The sequence below is a fragment of the Arachis hypogaea genome, chromosome 1 (genome assembly GCF_003086295.3).
Source record: "Arachis hypogaea cultivar Tifrunner chromosome 1, arahy.Tifrunner.gnm2.J5K5, whole genome shotgun sequence".
Classification (NCBI taxonomy): domain Eukaryota; kingdom Viridiplantae; phylum Streptophyta; class Magnoliopsida; order Fabales; family Fabaceae; genus Arachis; species Arachis hypogaea.
The window spans coordinates 108,044,599-108,065,155 of record NC_092036.1 but is presented as its reverse complement, the minus strand read 5'-3'; the positions used below and the strand labels follow the sequence as shown (position 1 = coordinate 108,065,155).

Genomic DNA, 20,557 nt, shown 5'->3' with positions numbered 1-20,557 from the left:
CTAAAAATTCAAAAAATTTGTATTTTATTATATAATCAAGTTTGTTACTCATTTCAACTTCATTATCCCTTTATATCCAAAAAAGTATATTGTAAACCCCGGTTAAATTAGTAGATAATTAGTCAATAAATTAGTTTTTAATAAAGAAGATTAGAAACACAAATATTATATTAAATTAGGGTAGAACTCATCGAAACAAGAATTTTGACATTAATTTTAAAAAAAAATTAATCTAAGATTAGATTGAATAAACCGAACCGATTGAACCGAGCTCGTGGACCCAACCGGACCCGCATATTTAAGTGACTTACGGACTTTTCTTCCTCATTTTTAGAAGCTCGCTGAAGGTAATAGCAGGGAGAAGAGAAAGAAGAAAATTCCCGTCACCTTACGGTGAACTCCAATCTCCCGTAACTTTTCTGTCCGAGTTCTGATTATCGCACCATTTGTGGCCATACGTTTACCGCATCGACCTCTACGTTTTTACCGGAACAATTTTATAGGTAACTTTCTATTTCACCTTAGCCTCTTTTTCCCCAATTTTTGAAAAATTAAATGGAGGTATTAAATTTCTTTGTTGTTTGATATTTTAGGATCCAATTAGCTTAAGAGAAACGTTCACTCTTACTTATGTGAAGTTTGGGTAAGGTGAGGAAACCATAATTCTATTTTAATTTCATTGAATTTGAAATTTGAGTATTAAATTGGGTATATATGTGTTATAAATGTGTATTAGGTTGTGAATAAATAATTGGAACTTGAAATTGTGAATATTGAAACTTGGAGGAAGATGAGCCTAGAATTTATTGAGCTTTAGAGGGGCTGTCTTGGTTTTAATTAAATTGCTTTGGTCGCTACGTGAAAATCGGCTAAGGTATGGTTTAGGTTTCTTACATTTAATATATAATGTTCTGTAAAAACTTAGGTTAGATGACCATAGGATAAGTTGGATTGCATGTGTATATTTAATACTTAGTATTCTGTTGATGAACATGGTTGGTTTGGTGCTTGTTGATTAACTGGTGATTTGGTGAATTATTGATTTGAGGTATAACTATTGTGGAGGTATTTTGTGTTAAAAGTCTAGGATTTGTGAACTATGACTCTTAGTTGAATTTCTGTTGTTGGATTTGAATATTGTATGAGTATAATTGTTGATTTGAGGTAGATTTATTATGGTGATTGTTATGATGATGAGGAAGGGTATGTTGAACCCGAAAATGGTGGCAAAGTCCGAATTTTAGAAGAGATGTTGCCGAAATTTTATAAAAATTAGAGATTTTTATATGATTATTTAAAAAGATTTATATTCAAAGATTATATGGTTTGATTTTAAGTTATTGAGAAAATGAGCATATTTTAAGTTTGATTCATTTAGAAAAGAATGAATTATGTTTTGAATTGAAACTACTGATGGACGTAATGGGAGATGTGATAATGAAGGATAAGGATTGAATATGATTGATGTATGATGATGTTGATGAATTATAATTGAATTATTTATATAGCTTATGAATTTGAATAATCTGAGATACGAGATTCTCTGGATTAAGTGTCGTGGCTTGCCACCACGTGTACCAGGTTGAAAACTCGATACTCTGTTGACCCTACGACGTAAGTGTGACCGGGCACTATATAAATTCCCGGAAATGTTACCCCCATTGAGCAATATTGATTATTTGAGAAAAAACTATGCATAGACTCTTGGGGATGCACGTCGGGGGACAGTATAAGTTCAATTCAAACTTGTCGGGTTGGCTGGATAACCAACAGATGAGTTTCATCAGCCATAGGACAGGCATGCATCATATGCATATTACTTGAACTACTTGCTTGTGCTTTAATTGGGTGTACCTATATGTACTTGCCATGTTAAATGTGTATTTGTTATCTACAGTAATTGTAACATTCTTGTGCTTGCCTTTATCTGTTTATTTGTCTGTGAAAATGCATGATGGAGTTGGAGGTATGGAGGAATGGCAGTATGAGACATAGATTTAAGGTTAAGTTAAGTTAGGTTTAAATATTCTAAGAAAACTACCTTTTATGCCTTCTGTTTAATACTTTAAGCTCTATAATCTAAGAGTCGGGATTCTAGGATTGACTCTGGCATTCCTAGGGCCTTATATATTATATGTGTGACACCTTTACCATATTGAGAACCTCCAGTTCTCATTCCATACTATATTGTTGTTTTTCAGATGTAGATCAAGAGACATCTCGTTAGGCGTCTGGATTGAAGTGGAGTGGTTACTAGGTTATTTTGTGATGCTATGATGTATATGTATATGTACTTAGCTTTCTCTCCGTATAACTTGTTCTTTTTTATTCTCTTAGAGGTTTATGGAGAGGCAAGATTGTGTATATGTACTTTTGAGTTTTGGATATGTATGTATATATGTGTAAATATTCTTCGGCCAGTTTTGACTTTGCAGGCTGAGTTAGGAGCTTGTTATTTTGTATCTTTGGCACTATGTTCTTACTTCTGTTATCTTATGTTTAATAGTTATGATTTTTTTTCTAATACGCAAGTTAACTCGTTCCTTGAGTATTGCGCTTTTATTTCGCTATTTTTATTTCCTCTATTCTTCAATGCTCCTAGTATATTATAATTCCTCTACTATTATATGTACTCATTTTATTTTAGAGGCCGTAATACCACACCACCTCTGTTTTACGACTTAAGCGTAAAGTTTAGTGTGGTAGGGTGTTACAAATATAATGTCACATTTATTTAAAAAAATGAAACTTTTTAAATATACGATATAATGTATAATTTAAAATAATAAAATAATAAATATCTAAAATTTTATAATAATATTTAAAATTTTCAATGACGATAATATAAATATATATTTTATACAAATTAATCTCTTATTCATATAATATTCTTAATATTTCGTCTTTGAATATTTTTTTATTTTTATTAATATCATCATAATATATTTTTTTTGTTACTAAATGCCATGGTTATTAATTATGTATATGTAGTAATATGATCGACATACAGTTGATAATTTAATAATAATTAATAACTTTTAACTATTAATTTTAGTTAAAAACATTTATAATAAATTATACAGAAAACAGTATGATATTTTTAATAAATAACATTATGACACTTATAATACTTTTTTTTTTGTGTCATAATATATATATATTTTTTTTTACTGCAGTAATGGAGTTTATATCTCTCTCCACTTTTCCTTTTACTTTCCATTTCTTCCAAAACCTTGATTGCTACCATTTGAGGTGTGATGAGAAGAGACGAGAAACAAGAAAGTAACACCATAACCTTCACCGTGGCAGTTTGCGTTCGCTGTTCACCGTCGCTGCGTCGCAGTTCGCGTTCGCTGTTCACCGGTGCGGTTCGCCCTCGCCTTTCACTGTTCGTCGTCCCCCGCATCGTCTTTTATCTTCCCCTCTTTTATGTGTGCGAACCCTACTTTCCCATTTGGCGACTTTTTCCTTCTCTTCCAACTCCACTGAACACTGATAGTGAGTATTTAATTGTTCTTCTACTGTATTGTTCATACTAAACATGTTCGATGAAATGCTTCAACAAGATTTCTTTGAATGCGCTATTTGTTATTTCTTCTCTTGATTCCTTTGATGTTTTTGTGCCTTGATGGCATCATGAACTGGTTAATGTTCTTCTTGAATGATGTAGGTGATGTCGATAGCTGAAGCCGGAATTGAGCGAGCTAAGTATGCAGTTGACGGGTTTCTAAGCACAGTTGGTAGGTTGCAAGCTGAACAACATAAACAGGTACTTTATTGATGGTTCTATATTTTATTGTAGGGTTATGCACATGTTGTTTTGTAACATTGTTCTGCAGATATTCAATATTGGCCCATTTGTGTGTAATTATGCTGAAGCTGATAAAGCATGTCAACCTAAACTAAATCTTTTTCATATACATATCTTTCATGGCATTCGGTTAATAAGGTTGTGAATCCTCAGTGAATGATACAGCATATTTTGCTAAATTAGGCTCTGTTTTCACCAAACTTGTCTTTCTTCATGATCAAGGCTTAAAGTTAAAAGCCATTGTCGTCTTAGGTACTTCTCATCGGATCCCTTCAGAATACTAATGATGGGATGGAAGGCACTAATGAAATTATAGTCTTTAAGTTCCTGACAAAACCGAATTCAGTAAAACAAGACTTGCTAATGTTGTGAAGAGCCCGAAAAAATTAGGTTCCAAGGATCCAAGGTATGTTCTTATACTATCTTGTATTATCTTGTGATTTATTGATTTCAAGAAACAAATTCATCAACAATCTTCAATCTCTTGATTCAAAATTTGAGCCATGCATTATTTTTGATAAATAGCCTTCCGTTGAACTCATGGTGTTGAAGCATTAATCTTAATTAGCTGGTACCAATAGCTATTTAGACTTCAATAATATGTTTAAAATAGACATAAATTTAATTCCTCAATACATATATGATTTTAACCCTTACTTTAAAGAATTATTTTTTGCAGAAAATTTAAGTCCTATAACTTGGTCCATGCAAAATTCAATAGAATGAACAATTTAGCCACTAAGAGAATTTAACTGTTTCTTTTGTTTTTCATTCTTTGTTTAAAAGAACTATTAATGAAAAAAATAATTAATTCTATTGGCTAATTTTTAAATAAATATTTATTTTAGAATCAAATCCAAATATATTTAGAATAGAAAAAGTATTCCTAAAGGTGTTGTCTGTGTCATGATTGATGAGTGTAAAGTCCACTGAATTATGCAAATTAAAGTCTTGAATGAAGGTGCCTGAATTTGAAGTCTACAGCAAGAGACACTTGTTACTAATCTATGGTCAAGTGAAGTCAACACCCAACAGTTGCACACCTCATTATCGATTCCCACTTTATTTGTTTGCTTAACATGATCGAGACATGATTTCTAAATATGTTTCATTTGATATAGTCTTGCTAGATAAATTGTTTCAATTGTAGATATCCCCCCTCCTCTTCCTTTCCCAACTTAGCTCTAACAGTTATTTCTTCACTTTTCACTGGAGAAGACTACTCTTGTGTATAGTTAAGTTCTTCTTTTGCAACCTCACAGTTTTTCAAATTAATTATAATAAAATGAACTGGCAAGTGAGCCGAAACAATGCACATCAGGCAGAACAAGTTGAAAGGTAGCTCAGACTTTATTTCAATTATTGTTCTAATTAATAATGATGATAGATATCTATCACTGCTTCTGTAAGATATATATCAAGATTGCAGCAGTGAATTATTATTGTAAGGTTCTTGCAGCATGCTTTTCTTTTCATGTTCTTCTTAACTAATGGATTTCTAGCATGGTTTAATTTCATCTTCATTAGCTTTTGCCCTCAATTTTCAAGCAATTGAGAAAGTACAGCATAACTATGCTGAAATCACCCAAACTGAGAGAGACATGTAATCAAGTATATGCTTGAAATGTGTCTTGTTTTCTGCTATGTATCTGTGTATGTTAATTGATGCTTAAGATAGATATATAAAAATGTGAAATGGTAGTAGTAGTAGTAGCTTTGTCTCCGGGCCCCAAGGAATGTTTAGCTTATTTCACGTGGACAAGAAAGCTACTGAAGCCATCATCAGTATCCTAACATATATACATTCATCAGATGTGAAATTCTTTCTTTTCCTAATCTTTCTTTTTCTAATCTTTCTTTTCTACCACTAGCTATATAGCTAATAGCTTCTATATAGCTGCTGAGTGCTGACTCTCTCTCTCTTTCTCACCCTCTCTTCTTCCAAGTCCTTTCACCTTTATTTGCTTGTTCACCTTTAAGAAATAACTGTGAAATTCTTTCTTTTCCTAATCTTTCTTTTTCTAATCTTTCTTTTCTACCACTAGCTATATAGCTAATAGCTTCTATATAGCTCCTGAGTGCTGACTCTCTCTCTCTTTCTCACCCTCTCTTCTTCCAAGTCCTTTCACCTTTATTTGCTTGTTCACCTTTAAGAAATAACTGTTTTCTTTTCTTACTTATTTGTTTGATAAGAACATCCATTGATCAAAGAAGTGAGAAGCAATGTAGGTTGGCCAATTAATATATTCACAAGGATTGAAAGGGAAGGTTATAAATCAATACAGAAACCTTTTTGTGGAGGCCCGTGGCAAGGGTTCTGCCAAAAAGGATCTTAATAGTCAGAGGAACTTGTTCTGAGATATTTTAGAAGTCATTCATCATCTTATAAATCTAGTATTTAAGTGCTGATCTTACTTTGTTAGAGGTATTTTTCAGAGAGGAAGAACCACTGAAGTTGAAGCAAAATTTGAGAAGCTCTTGAGAAGAGTAAATGTGAAATCTGAAAAGGTTGACCTGTCAAAGAGGTATTAAGGGTAAGGATTTTGGTGTTCTGAGTATATTTTTATCAACGAGGTTCGAACACGGGTTGGCAAGGATGCAGCGTCACTCCCTTGCCACTGTGCCATCTTGATTCTGAGTAATATGTGTGATAAAAAATAAATATATAATAAACCATTAATGAATTTTTATTTTCTTTTTTATCCTTTTAATCATGAATTGAAATGAATACCAAACATAACAAGTAAAAACACATAATATATAAACATATTATAAACATATTGATATTGATTGTGTTATCTTCTATTTTCTCTAGTTCATTTAAATTGAAAAAGTATTTTGTATTAGTGACTAATTTATTATCTATTTTTGCATTATAAATTATATTTAAGAATTGATATTTGATTATCATTAATTTTTTTAAAATATGCATTTAATTTTTTATTTTATTTTTATCTTTATAATTTTATATTTTTATTTAATTATGATCGGGTTAACTGGGTAAATCAGTAATCTATCTGTTGAACTTTTAAACAATTGAACTTTTATACTGGATTAGACGGGAGTTTGCATAAAATTGATTTTGTAAACTAGATTTTGATAAAAAAAATTTTGTTAAATGATTTATGTTTGGCAATTTTTGTATCAAAATAGATGATAGTAAAATAAAAGTTGTTTAGCTTATATTATTCAAAATTACTTCCAGATAAAAAAATTACAAAAATAGATATCAACTAAAATAATTTTTTTATATTATTCTATTATTTTAATTTAGATATTTAATAAATTTTATTAATTAAATTTTATAATAAAATTAATATTTACTTACTAAAATAAAAAGAACATATAAAAAGAACATATAATAAATTGTGTGATATTTAAATATTTAGTTAAATTAATTAATTTATATAATTATTTTACCATAATAAATTATTTCTATTGAGTTAAAGAAATAAATTAAAAAAAACAATTATATAATAAATCTAAATAAAATAGATCGAATAGAATCAATAGATTCTTCAGTAATCGTTGTACGTTTATAAATAGGCCCTCATTTAATCGTACCCCTATACTGCTCTGCCGCCGCACTACGGTTGCATGGATGAGAGAGAGATGGCGGAATTCGGTGCGCAACCGAAAAGAAGGAAAGTAGAGCGGAAAGAGATGGATGGATCGTACCTTTGCTTTATGACAACGGAAGACATGTTCGTGATCAAGTTAAGCAATCTGGAGAAACAAGAAGAGGTGAAGGACTGGACTTGTTTATCTCCACTAAAGTTCTATTTCAATTTGAAACTACCAGTAGAGTATTTGTGTCCTTTTGAGTTCGACTCCAAGATCTATATGGCGCCGGGCGAGTTGCGCAGTTGGGCAAGGGGGAGCTGGCATTCCTTTCCAATTTACGAATTCAATTTTGAGGAGAAAGAAATCAAGCCTACGGAATCCCTTAATCAGCCATCCGTACCCTTTAAGTCATCATTTGTCACAAACATCTCCGGCTGTGGTGATGTTTACTTTTATGTGGATTCCAGATTCGAAGGCCATCAACCTACACTGATGGTTCTTTCTGCCGCTACCAAGGATTGGGAAATGTTTCACCCGGATCTTCCTTTTCCGCCGAGCGAAAGTCGTTATCCTATCTATTGCGACATGATCGCCCTGCACGACAAGATCATGTTGACATCTTCCTTATTTACCCCTCAGTCCTATTGGACTTTGTTCAACCCCGTAACCAAGTCTTGGACGGATAAGCCAGATGGTGATTACAATATATTCAGCTTAATACGTGCTAAGTGGGGCGACGTGTATCGTACTCTTTTACCTCAATTTGCGGTGTCCGTTCCAGGGCTCAACAACGACTACAGTGTTGCCCTTTCACACACGTATGCTGAACCTCCAGAATTCCCAAAAGGATTTAAGAATGGTGATTTGGTTTGTGTAAGGGTCACTGCTTTTATGGTTAACCAGAATGGGCGTGTCGCATTGTTTCAATACCTTGATAAGTGTTTTGAGGGGATAAGACCCACGCTGAATGCATGGGATACGATTAAATTAAGGATTCTTGACCTTGGCCATGGGAAGCTGTGTGCACTCCTCTTTGGTTATACAATGGAGCAGCACATTCCTGTACTCTGCATATCCATTTTCACACTCTCCGTGCTCAGTGATGCATTGCAACTTCCTGCCTCCCCCATGCAGCGAGATTTCTTGCAAGTGACTGTCCATAGTAAAAGTGCCTACTCCTCGGAGGAGGTGGTTGAGTCTCTTATGCGTCACGCCTTTGTTTGGCCGCCTATCCAGGGAGCACGATTTCACCGCTATGAACCGGAATTTTCCCCGTAACTTTTATAGTTGTTGTTAGTTGCTTGTGGGTTGTCATGATTTGATTCCAAGATAAAGTAGCATTGCAACTTATCATGTCTTTTTTCATTTTCAATTAACTTCTACTATCTATTCGGATATTTGGAACCTTTTGGATTTCAATCTAGTGCTTGATAATTATATTACTACATCAGAAGTAAATATAACCATTGTAAAGTTGGTGAAGAACTCTGCAATTCAAGATTTTACGGGGAAGAGAGTGGCCAACATATTGTACCGATGTGGTTCAGAGTTTTATCACTCAACAACTTTTGTTGATTAGGCAAGTAGACAAGTTCTTTCAAGAACTTGTGCTTTAGACTCACTCCATTGCATTGCTTGGAGCATTTTCCTAGTTGAATAAACAAGTAATTGTTTTATGACTTCCCTTTCGATTTGTGAAAGAAAGGCTAAAAAGCTTAGTTGAGTATGCCATATCCCTTAGTAGTTGTGAAATACAATTTTAGGCTTCATCGTTTGGTCTAGATTGTAGCATACTTCACTTGTAGCATTGGTAGGTCTTTATATAACCAATTTTACATAAGGATTTTCTTTTCTTTCCTTCTTGTGTAGTATATATATGATCATGGACGTTGGCCATTAGCTCCTTGTTTGCTCCAGGCATTGACATTGTGCATGATCTTGTAATTTTCTTCCTACCCTTCCTGTTTTAGACTTTTAATACTAGTTTTACTCTTTTACGTACATGGGATTTTTGGGCCATACATTTTTAGCATAGCACCTCTTGGTTACTGTGGTATTGCCATTTATGCTCTAATTAAAAATATTAGAGCGATTAGGAAAATAATTAGTATAGGTTACACTTTTTAAATATTAGATTTTACTATATTATACTCTTCATAAGAGATCATTCTAACTCACAATAAGCCTTTTATTTTGTTATTTTCCTTCTTCTTCGATTGCTTTGTTGTACTAAGCCGATGATTAGCTCTCTATTGGAAAAGGAGCTCATCTCTTGTCATTGTCACTCCTCTGGCCCTCTTATGCTGAGTTCTGATTATGACAAGAGCGATGTTACATGTAAATCTTTTTGTAATTAACTCCAACCAAAGGTTAGCGTAACTCCATCGAAAAAAATGTGGCTGATTAATTTAAATATGGAAAACATTTTGGTGAATTGGGAAAAAATGGAGCAACTGTGTGTATTACACAGAGATGGACGTGTCAGATGAAATGCACAGCACGCAGGGGACGTGGTGCATACAACACGTGGGGGGCGTGGAAGCTAGGTGGCAAGCTGTGGTTGAGCCACCTAGGCAGCACGCAGGGGGCGTGCTTAGTCAGCACGCAGGGGGCGTGTTGACGTGGCGAAATCTGGTTGGCTAGTTGCTGCACCACGTGGGGGGCGTGCTGCGTCAGCACGCAGGTGGCGTGCTGACGTGGCGAACGGTGATTGGTCCAAGTGTGAACCACGTGGGGGGCGTGGTAAGTACACCGCTCTATATAAGGTAGAGCTCGATAGTGTTTTCCATACTGAGTGAGTGAGATTTGAGTGTGTTGTGAGGATTCTTTGATGCTGTAGTTGGTGTAATGGAGGACACCGCAAATTTGGTGGTGTATCGTAATGGTGAGATAATACGTAATACTCATGAGGGAGTGAGGTTTGTGTCACAAAATTCGTTTTCGTTTGTGGTTCCATGCACGATGACGTTAATAGAGCTGCAGAACGGCCTATGTCAAAGCATGGAGAATGGTACGTTAATGAGAGTGAGCAGAATTCTGTACCGGAATCCGGTTGTGATTTTTGGTGGCCTAATACAGCTTGATACCATTCCGATCACGGATGAAGCGAGTATGCAGAATATGTTTCAAATTCACCGGCAGACTTATATGAGACACCCACAGATTGAGTTGTACGTTGAGTTTGAAGCTGTAGAGGCAGTAGCGGTCCAAAATGATATAGATGTAAATGATGATATAGCTGCAGTGTACGAAGGAATGAATAGTGACAGCGAAGAGGACTTCGAAACCACTTATGAAGCCGACGATGAAGATGAGGATGGTAATGTGGGAGTTGAGGCAGCAGTGGAGAATGTAGTGGTTCGTCCCCCGATGGGCGTTCCACCTTTTATGTGTGAGTTGGATCTCGATGCCATGCATGCCCCCGAGTTTTCGGAATATGCAAACAGAGGTACGTGTTGACTAAATAAGAAGTTTTTGTTACTTTATACCTTTGAGTGTGCAATACACGATGATTTCGGCTTTCTGTAGGTATTGCTGATCCTGAGGACGGAGAGTTCCGAATACAGTTCTAGAAAGTCGGTCGTTGCAGCAATTAAAAGTTTCACTATATCTAGAGGAGTTGACTATGATGTGTTTGAGTCTGAGCCACAGACGTTCTATGCAAAATGTAAGATGTACGGGCGTGGATGTGACTGGCTTATCCGAGCCAGCTTGATACGGAGAAAAGGTTGTTGGGAGATACGCAGATACAACGGTAGGCACACGTGCACCATCGGAACGATTTCACAAGATCATTCCAAGTTGGACTCAGATACAGTTGCTGAGGCTATAAGGCCGTTGGTCGAGACGGACCCGTCCATCAAGGTGAAATCTATAATTGCGGAAGTCCAGTCAAGGTTCAACTATACCATCAGTTATCGAAAGGCTTGGTTGGCAAAGCAGAAGTCAGTTGCCATCTTTTTCGGTGATTGGGAGGAATCTTACCAAGCATTGCCGTGGTGGCTCTCGGTCATGGTGCAGAAGATTCCTGGTTCAGTTGTCCAAATAGAAACACGACCACTCTACTTCGGGAATGAGGAGGCACAAGGTGTAAAAATACTTCATCGTGTATTTTGGAGTTTCAATCCATGCATTAGGGCATTCAGGCATTGCAAGCCCCTGGTTCAGGTTGACGGCACACACCTATACGAAAAATACAAAGGTACACTTCTAGTCGCTGTTGCACAAGATGGGAACCAGAACATTGTGCCTATCGCCTTTGCCTTAGTGGAAGGTGAGACAGCTGATGCGTGGCACTTCTTTCTCAGGAATCTGCGAACGTATGTTGTTTGAAAAGACGGTGTGGGTATGATCTCAGACCGGCATGAGTCAATACGGGCAGCAGTTAATCGTTCCGGTGGTGACTGGCAACCTCCAAGAGCATGGTGGATGTTTTGTATAAGACACATCGGCAGTAACTTCTTAAGGGCATTCAAAGTCCCTCACTTGCAGAAGCTTGTTGTCAATATAGGGTATTCAAGAACGGGGAGTACAATATCAACTATAAGAGGTTGGAAGAGCGAGGCGAGGCATATGCCAGGTGGTGCGATGCCATCGGACTCAGACATTGGGTATTGGCATTCGACGAGGGACATCGATGGGGCCATATGACAACAAACCTTGTGGAGTGTATTAACTCAGTGTTGAAGGGTGCCCGTAATCTACCTGTGTTGGCGCTGGTCCGAGCAACATATTATAGGTTAAATGAACTCTTTACGCGGAAGAGTGCGGAGACTCACGAACGCAAGCGTGCTGGATTTACATACTCCGCATTTGCGCAACAGCGGATAGAAGCAAGTATGCAACAGGCTGGGAATATAGTTGTGCATCGCTTTGATAGAAGAAATGAGGTGTTTGAGGTGTGCGAAATGACTACTAGAAAGGTGTTAGTTGTTGATCTAGCGCGACGGACGTGTGACTGTGGGCACTTTCAGGTTGAACGAATACCATATCGCCATGTTATTGCTTGCTGTGCTAACCAGCGGCTTGATTGGCAGTTGTATGTGCATGATGTGTACAAGTAGATGGAAGTTCGTAAGGTTTATAGGTTTGAGTTCACACCATTAGGAGATCCTGAGACATGGCCTGCTTATGAGGGACCCACATTGGTCGCTAATCCCGCACTGAGGCGAATGTCTAAAGGCAGGCCCAAACTGACCCGATACCTGAATGAAATGGACTCACGTGACATGCGTGGTCCTCGGATATGCCGTCTCTGTGGTGCTCAGGGTCATAGTCGGAGTAGGTGTCCGCAGCGTGCTGGACCGAGTGGTGCTGGTTCATAGTTTAGTTTACTCATGTTTGTACTTTTTAATTTGCATTTCGTCAGTTAGTGCTTTTATTATCAGACGTGTTTGTACTTTTTTATTTGTATTTTTCAAATGAAGTCTATCCATTGATATCTAAATGTCTGCTTAATATTGTCATTAACTGATTTCCTTAAGTTAATATACAAAAAAGGGAACTACAGGTTACATAAGTTAACAAAGCAAACATTAAACACGAATTACATTAACTTAACTCTGAAAATAAAATCTAGATAACCTAAACCGAAGCTCACTTCTTTCCACCAAAGTACCTCAGTCCCTTACCCATAATGTCCAGACTGAACCGCGATGGAGTATACTTATCAGGTGGATTTCGCTCCGTCCGTAGGTCATATGGGTGACCTCGAACTGAGTCATCCACCCCCGGAGCTCCCGAACCACCTGCCTCTGTAGGAGCGGCCGACCCACCTGCATCTGTCGGAGCGGCCGAACCAGCTGCATCTGTCGGAGCGGATGATCCGGGGTTGAACGTGTCAACAACTGTGTATGCCCGCTGACGATGCATAAAACCACTATCACATGATGCACTCCCTGACGTGCGGTCGGAAGGACGACCCTGCAAACCATGAGCCATATCTACTGATGCCCTACGTGGATCAGCTGACACCGACAGTGAAGGGATACCACTAAAATCTGACCAGCCACCCAAACCAGCCTCTCCGCCGCTGGAGAAGTCAAACCAATCTGTACCGGAAGGAATGGTAAGTATGGGATCATGATGATGGCCGGATGGACCGTGGTCACTGTGCTGAGAATGGTGGCTGCTCTGAGCGTGGGGGTTGTGCTCAGAGTGCTGAGAATGGTGGCTGTGCTGAGAGTGGTGACTGGCCTGAGAGTGATGGCTACCATGACTGTAGGCCGGTGGCTGTGGTATATAATAAGGAATCGGCTCAAACACTGCATGCTGTGGGGCAGGTGGCTGTGGGGGAGGTGGCTATGGGGCAGGTGGCTGTGGATGATGAGGAACGTAGGCCGTCAATCTCAACAGATGTCCATAGGAGCGTACGTACCAAACCTGATACTCTACCGTCGGGAAAAAATCCCAGGTCGGAAGGGAGTGCCGATCCCGCAATCGACTGTGTCGCCTGTTGGCCCACTCCCCTATCCATGCCCCATGCAAAACTGTCCAGTCATGTAGCTGCACTCCACGTAGAACGACGCAATGCTGATCAACTGGAATATCTCTTACTGCCCGCAGAGGAGGTTGTGCATATTCATACTGACGCATCACTCGGTCCGCAGGGTGCCACTCGACACACTCGAATGACAACAACGGAGCAACGATGTCACACACCTCAAGATGGGGATATAACTCGTCCGGAACGATCAATCCGTGATACGGCCGCCACTCAAATTGCCACAGTATTATTGGCATATTAGAACTCTAACAATAATGGATTGAAAAACGGAACAGCTAAAATATAACTATTTACCTCTTCCATGTAGTCTATGTCATGCCTGAATGTCTCTACGGTCTTGGATAACCACGCTGTAGTCCGTTCCGAATGACTCCACCTGACACATTATTAATCGAAAAAATTTAAATAAAACACCATAAGTCAAACATGCATCATGAATATAACACACGACTAAAATAAGACTTATTACCTCCTGGCAACTGGTATCTCGGCGGGTGGAAGGGTTTGTCTCGGTACGGGAGCAAGACACGGCATTCGCTCTCATGCCCAAACAAACAATAGATTCAGAGGGCCATCCATCTCCTTAGTATCATATCGTGATGCACGGCATAGTGCTCTGTAAAGATGAGCGAGACAAGTTGACCCCCAACTGTAAGTATGGATCTGCTCGAAATCGCGAAGCAATGGTAAATACTTCGCATGGACATATGCGGTTGACTTGTCCGTCAATAGGGTCGACCCTAACAAACATAAGATATGACATCTGACGTATCTCCTGATGGACTCCTCAGTATCCAACGACTCTGCATCTCTAATACGTCGAACCCAAGCCAATTTTATATAGGACTTCGCATTATGACTGACTGATGGCTCACGACCGAATATCGCTATGCCCTGACTTTGAACAAACTCGCTACTACTATCTGTCCATCCACTGACAGGCTCTCCATCAATGGGTAGGCCGAATATATGAGCGACATCCTCTAATGTCACTGTAACCTCACCGATTGGCAATACAAAGCTATGGGTTTCAGACCTCCACCTTTCAACCAGAGCAGCTAACATGGGGTGAAATCCTCTTATGACTCCAATTCTGGAGACGTGGTAGAATCCCGTGGCGCGTAAGTGATTCTCCACCATCGGATTCCACGTCTGTGGTGGATCCAGTTTACGCACCAACAAATTCCTGTTAGGCTGCATTAACAAAATTACATGTTACATTAATTAAATAATAATCCTTATCATATTATAATATACATTCACATATTTATACGAGAACAATATTAAATAATATAATATTATTATATAATATAATATTATTATTATAAAAATAATAATCTTTTATATATATATATATATATATATATATATATATATATATATATATATATATATATATATTATACGATAACAATATTATTATATATATTAACGTTATATATATTATACGATAACAATAATATAATAATATATATTATACGATAATAATATTAACCTTTCATACTATTATATAATATATTATTATTTTTTATACATTTTACATATTTAATTTATTATAATATTTACTTACTAAATTTTTTAATAACGATACAGTATAATATAATTTAGGGTTTATTTACTAAACATATTATTATTATTATTATTATTATTATTATTATTATTATTAACGTTTATTTTATAAAAAATATTATTATATTCTTAAAATATTTAAAAATATACAGAATAATATTCTCAACACCAAAATATATATGTATCATAAAAAAAATACATAAAAAATAAAATAATTTAAATACATCAAAAAAAATATTTACTTACATAAATAGGATGATCCAAATAGTTGATAATATGTTCTTCAGGCGCTAGATAATTACATACCATTTTTTTTTAATCCTTTAAACTAATATTCTTTTTATTTTCACGTATAAACTTAACTCACCACTATTCACTACTACTCACTATACCCTCCTCACTAATACTACCCAACTCACTTCTTTCTCTCCTTCTCCCGTGTATTTCTTTTCTTTCAGCTCAAACACTATGATTCTATGAATAGGAGGAGAAGAAGCCCAACGACATGCATATATATACATGGAGCAATGGTAGCGCTGGTTCCCGGGGTGGGGGGCTGTCTCCTGCATGCAAGCAGGGCTGCAACACGTCCCCCGCGTGGTGCAGCAGGTGCTTTGGGACTCCGCGCAACTCTGCCATGCCTGACGTACCACGCCCTTGGTGTGATGACTCACCACGCCCCTGGCGTGCTGCCACCTCAGCCACCACGCCCCCGGTGTGCTGTCACCTGGCTTTCCACCTCAGCCACCACGCCCCTGGCGTGCTGCCAACTGTTTCTCCCGCTCAGCCACCACGCCCCCGGCGTGTTGAGGGTGAGCTCCATCCTCCGGTAATTCCCCTCCTTGGCCAATATCCGGCCAATTCACCAACACAGCATCCATAAAGAAAATAATTTCCGAAAAAATGTGGACATATATCGAATATGTGTATTATTTTTTCTTTTCGCTTTTTGCATCACATAAGTTTTTGTAAGAAAGTATAAAAACTTATTGATATGACACACAAATTTTTAAAATATAGCACATAAATTTTTGTATATAACACAAATTTATTAATATAACAAACAAATATTTATATATAATACACAATGGCGGATCCGGAAATTTTATAAGAGAGAGGTTAAATTAAATATAAAATAAATTAAAATATAACATAATAAAAAGTTAACAAAATATAATTTATAGCATATAGGTCAAAATTAATAATTATATTATATAAAAATTAACATTAAACTACATACTTTAAAATTTTGGTATTTTTGAATTTGTTCTACGATATTTTATATAATTAAAATTATCAATTTACCATCTGAAATAAATTTTAAAGCATTTTCTTTTTTAACATACATAATCATATCATTTACTAAAAATTCGTCTTTTATCTTGTTTAAAGAAACTAATATCCAAAATAAAAATTAATAAAATAATAATAATCCATCATAATCTTAATCTTTTAATATAATTAATAATAATATAATTAGTCTACCATAATCTTAATCTGATCTTTTAATATAATTAATTTTAATTAAGTAATCAAATAAATTGAATATAAATATGTCTAATTTAATCATATAAAAAAATAGTAAATTTTCTACAATTAGACATATATATATTGGGGATAAAACGTCATTTTAAAATGAGATTATATTATTAATGACATATAAATATTAAAATTATATTAATGCATTAATTAAAATATATTATTAAAATAAAAAGTTGCCAGAATTAAAATAACTAAAATTTATTAACTTTAATTAGCATAAAATAAGAAAAAGATGATTAATCAAGGTTAAATAAATTAAAAAATATTACTGAATAAAGCAAATGTCACAATAATTATATTACCAATTGAAAAAAAATTCAATCAATTCAAATTTTTATTTAAAATAGATAATTAAATATCACCAATAAATAAAAATAAATGGGATATAATAAAGAATAATTTTGGTATTATAAATAATTAAATTAAATTATTATATACAATTTTTATTTTTTATCTTATTATAATTTAAGTTAACATTAATGATAAAAAACTAATTTTAAATAGTCACAATTCGTATTTTACAACATAATTAAAGCACAGTTCATAATTTTTTATTTTGTGATTAATAATCAACATTTTTTAAATTTTTTTGTTAAGTCTTCTATATTTTATGATTGACAAATTTTTTCTACAAAACACAAATTTGTGATGAATTATTACAATCATAATTAATTAAGAAAATCAAGAAAAATTATAAAAAAATCAAATAAAAAATAAAAAATAAAGTAAAAATTTATTTTGAAACTAAAAATTTGTCAATTATGCTAAAAAATTAAAAAATTTGTATCTTATTATATAATCAATTTTGTTACTCATTTCAACTTCATTATCCCTTTATATCTAAAAAAGTATATTGTAAATTTCGGTTAAATTAGTAAATAATTAGTCAATAAATTAGTTTTTAATAAGAAAGATTAGAAACACGAATATTATATCAAATTAGGATAGAGTTCATCGAAACGAGAATTTTGACACTAATTTTAAAAAAATTGGTCTAAGATTAGACCGAATGAGCCGAACCGATTGAACCGAACCCGTGGGCCCAACTGGACTCGCATATTTAAGTGACTTACGGGTTTTTCTTCCTCATTTTTAGAAGCACGGTGAAGCTAATAGCAGGGAGAAGAGAAAGAAGAAAATTCCCGTAACCTTACGGTGAACTCCAATTTCTCGTAACTTCTTCGTTCGAGTTCCGATTGTCGCACCATTTGTGGCCACGCGTTCGTTGCGTCGACTTCTACGTTTTTACCAAAGTAATTTTATAGGTAACTTTCTATTTCACCTTAGCCTCTTCTTCCCCAATTTTTGAAAAATTAAGTGAAGGTATTGAATTTCTTTGTTGTTTGATGTTTTAGGATCCAATTAGCTTGAGAGAAACGTTCACTCTTACTTATGTGAAGTTTGGGTAAGGTAAGAAAATTATAATTCTATTTTAATTTTATTGAATTTGAGATTTGAGTATTAAATTGGGTATATATGTATTATAAATGTGTATTAGGTTGTGAATAAATAATTGGAGTTTAAAATTGTGAATATTGGAACTTGGAGGAAGATGAGCCTAGAATTTATTGAGCTTTAGAGGGGCTGTCTTGGTTTTAATTAAATTGCTTTGGTCGCTACGTGAAAATCGGCTAAGATATGGTTTATGTTTCTTACATTTAATATATAATATTCTGTGAAAACTTAGGTTAGATGACCATAGGATAAGTTGGATTGTATGTGTATATTTAATACTTAGTATCCTGTTGATGGACATGGTTGGTTTGGTGCTTGTTGGTTAACTGGTGATTTGATGAATTATTGATTTGAGGTATAACTATTGTGGAGGTATTTTGTGTTAAAAGCCTAAGATTTGTGAATTATGGCTTTTAGTTGAATTTCGGTTGTTGGATTTGAATATTGTATGAGTATAATTGTTGATTTGAGGTAGATTTATTATGGTGATTGTTATGATGATGAGGAAGGGTATGTTAAACCTGAAAATGGTGGCAAAGTCTGAATTTTAGAGGAGATGTTGCCAAAATTTTATAAAAATTAGAGATTTTTATATGATTATTTAAAAAGATTTATATTCAAAGGTTATATGGTTTGATTTTAAGTTATTGAGAAAATGAGCATATTTTAAGTTTGATTCATTTAGAAAAGAATGAATTATGTTTTGAATTGGAACTATTGATGGACGTAATGGGAGATGTGATAATGAAGGATAAGGATTGAATATGATTGATGTATGATGACGAATGAGATGCGATTGAGAATGACGTGGATGTTGATGAATTATAATTGAATTATTTATATAGCTTATGAATTTGAATAATCTGAGATACGAGATTCCCTGGATTAAGTGTCGTGGCTTACCACCACGTGTACCAGGTTGAAAACTCGATACTCTGTTGACCCTACGACGTAAGTGTGACTGGGCACTATATAAATTCCCGGGAATGTTACCCCCATTGAGCAACTATGCATAGACTCTTGGGGATGCACGTCGGGGGACAGTCTAAATTCAATTCAGACTTGTCGGGTTAGCTGGATAACCAACAGATGAGTTTCATCAGGCATAGAACAGGCATGCATCATATGCATATTACTTGAACTACTTGCTTGTGCTTTAATTGGGTGTGCCTAGATGTACTTGCCATGTTAAATGTGTATTGGTTACCTGCAGTAATTGTAACTTTCTTGTGCTTGCCTTTATCTGTTTATTTGTATGTGAAAATGCATAATGAAGTTGGAGGTATGGAGAAATGGCAGTATGAGACATAGATATAAGGTTAAGTTAAGTTAGGTTTAAATATTCTTAGAAAACCACCTTTTATGCCTTTTGTTTAATACTTTAAGCTCTATAATCTGAGAGTCGGCGTTCTAAGATTGCCTCTGACATTCCCAAGGCCTTATATATTATGTGTGTGACACCTTTTACCATACTGAGAACCTCTAGTTCTCATTCCATACTATATTGTTATTTTTCAGATGTAGGTCGAGAGGCATCTCGTTAGGCGTCTGGACTCTTGAAGTGGAGTGGTTACTAGGTTATTTTGTGATGCTATGATGTATATGTACTTAGTTTTCTCTCCGCATAACTTGTTCTTTTTTATCCTCTTAGAGGTTTACGGAGAGGTAAGATTGTGTATATGTACTTTTGGGTTTTAGATATGTATGTATATATGTGTAAATATTCTCTGGCCAGTCTTGACTTTGCAGACTGAGTTAGGAGCTTGTTATTTTATATCTTTGGCACTCTGTTCTTACTTCTGTTATCTTATGTTTAATAGTTATGATTTTTTTCTAATACGCAAGTTAACTCGTTCCTTGAACGTTGCGCTTTTATTTCACGATTTTTATTTCCTCTATTCTTTAAGGCTCCTAGTATATTGTAATTCCTCTACTATTATATGTACTCATTTTATTTTAGAGGTCGTAATACCACACCACCTCTGTTTTATGACTTAAACGTAAAGTTTAGTATAGTAGGATGCTACATATATAATGTCACATTTATTTAAAAAAATGAAACTTTTTAAATATACAATATAATGTATAATTTAAAATAATAAAATAATAAA

General features: G+C 35.2%; 1 protein-coding gene across 6 annotated transcripts; it reads left to right on the top strand.

The window, feature by feature from the left end:
* The first annotated feature begins 3,180 nt into the window (after positions 1–3,180).
* Positions 3,181–20,246, top strand: LOC112708457 (uncharacterized). Of its 6 annotated transcripts, none has more exons than XM_025760611.3 (5): positions 3,181–3,498; positions 3,671–3,769; positions 4,064–4,217; positions 6,248–6,345; positions 7,358–9,059. In XM_025760611.3, the coding sequence occupies exon 5, from the start codon at positions 7,409–7,411 to the stop codon at positions 8,651–8,653; it is 1,245 nt and encodes a 414-aa protein (XP_025616396.1). In that variant the 5' UTR covers positions 3,181–3,498; positions 3,671–3,769; positions 4,064–4,217; positions 6,248–6,345; positions 7,358–7,408; the 3' UTR covers positions 8,654–9,059. The 6 variants fall into 6 exon arrangements, 4 of the variants coding, with proteins under 4 accessions (XP_025616396.1, XP_025616404.1, XP_072058439.1 ...); XM_025760619.2 differs by having other exon boundaries at positions 4,034–4,217; XM_072202338.1 differs by having other exon boundaries at positions 4,034–4,217; positions 6,235–6,345.
* The last annotated feature ends 311 nt before the right edge of the window (positions 20,247–20,557 follow it).

What these genes read in the sequence shown, in the direction of transcription:
- LOC112708457 (XM_025760627.3), top strand. Translation starts at nt 7,409, where the DNA reads ATGGATGAGAGAGAGATGGCGGAATTCGGTGCGCAACCGAAAAGAAGG.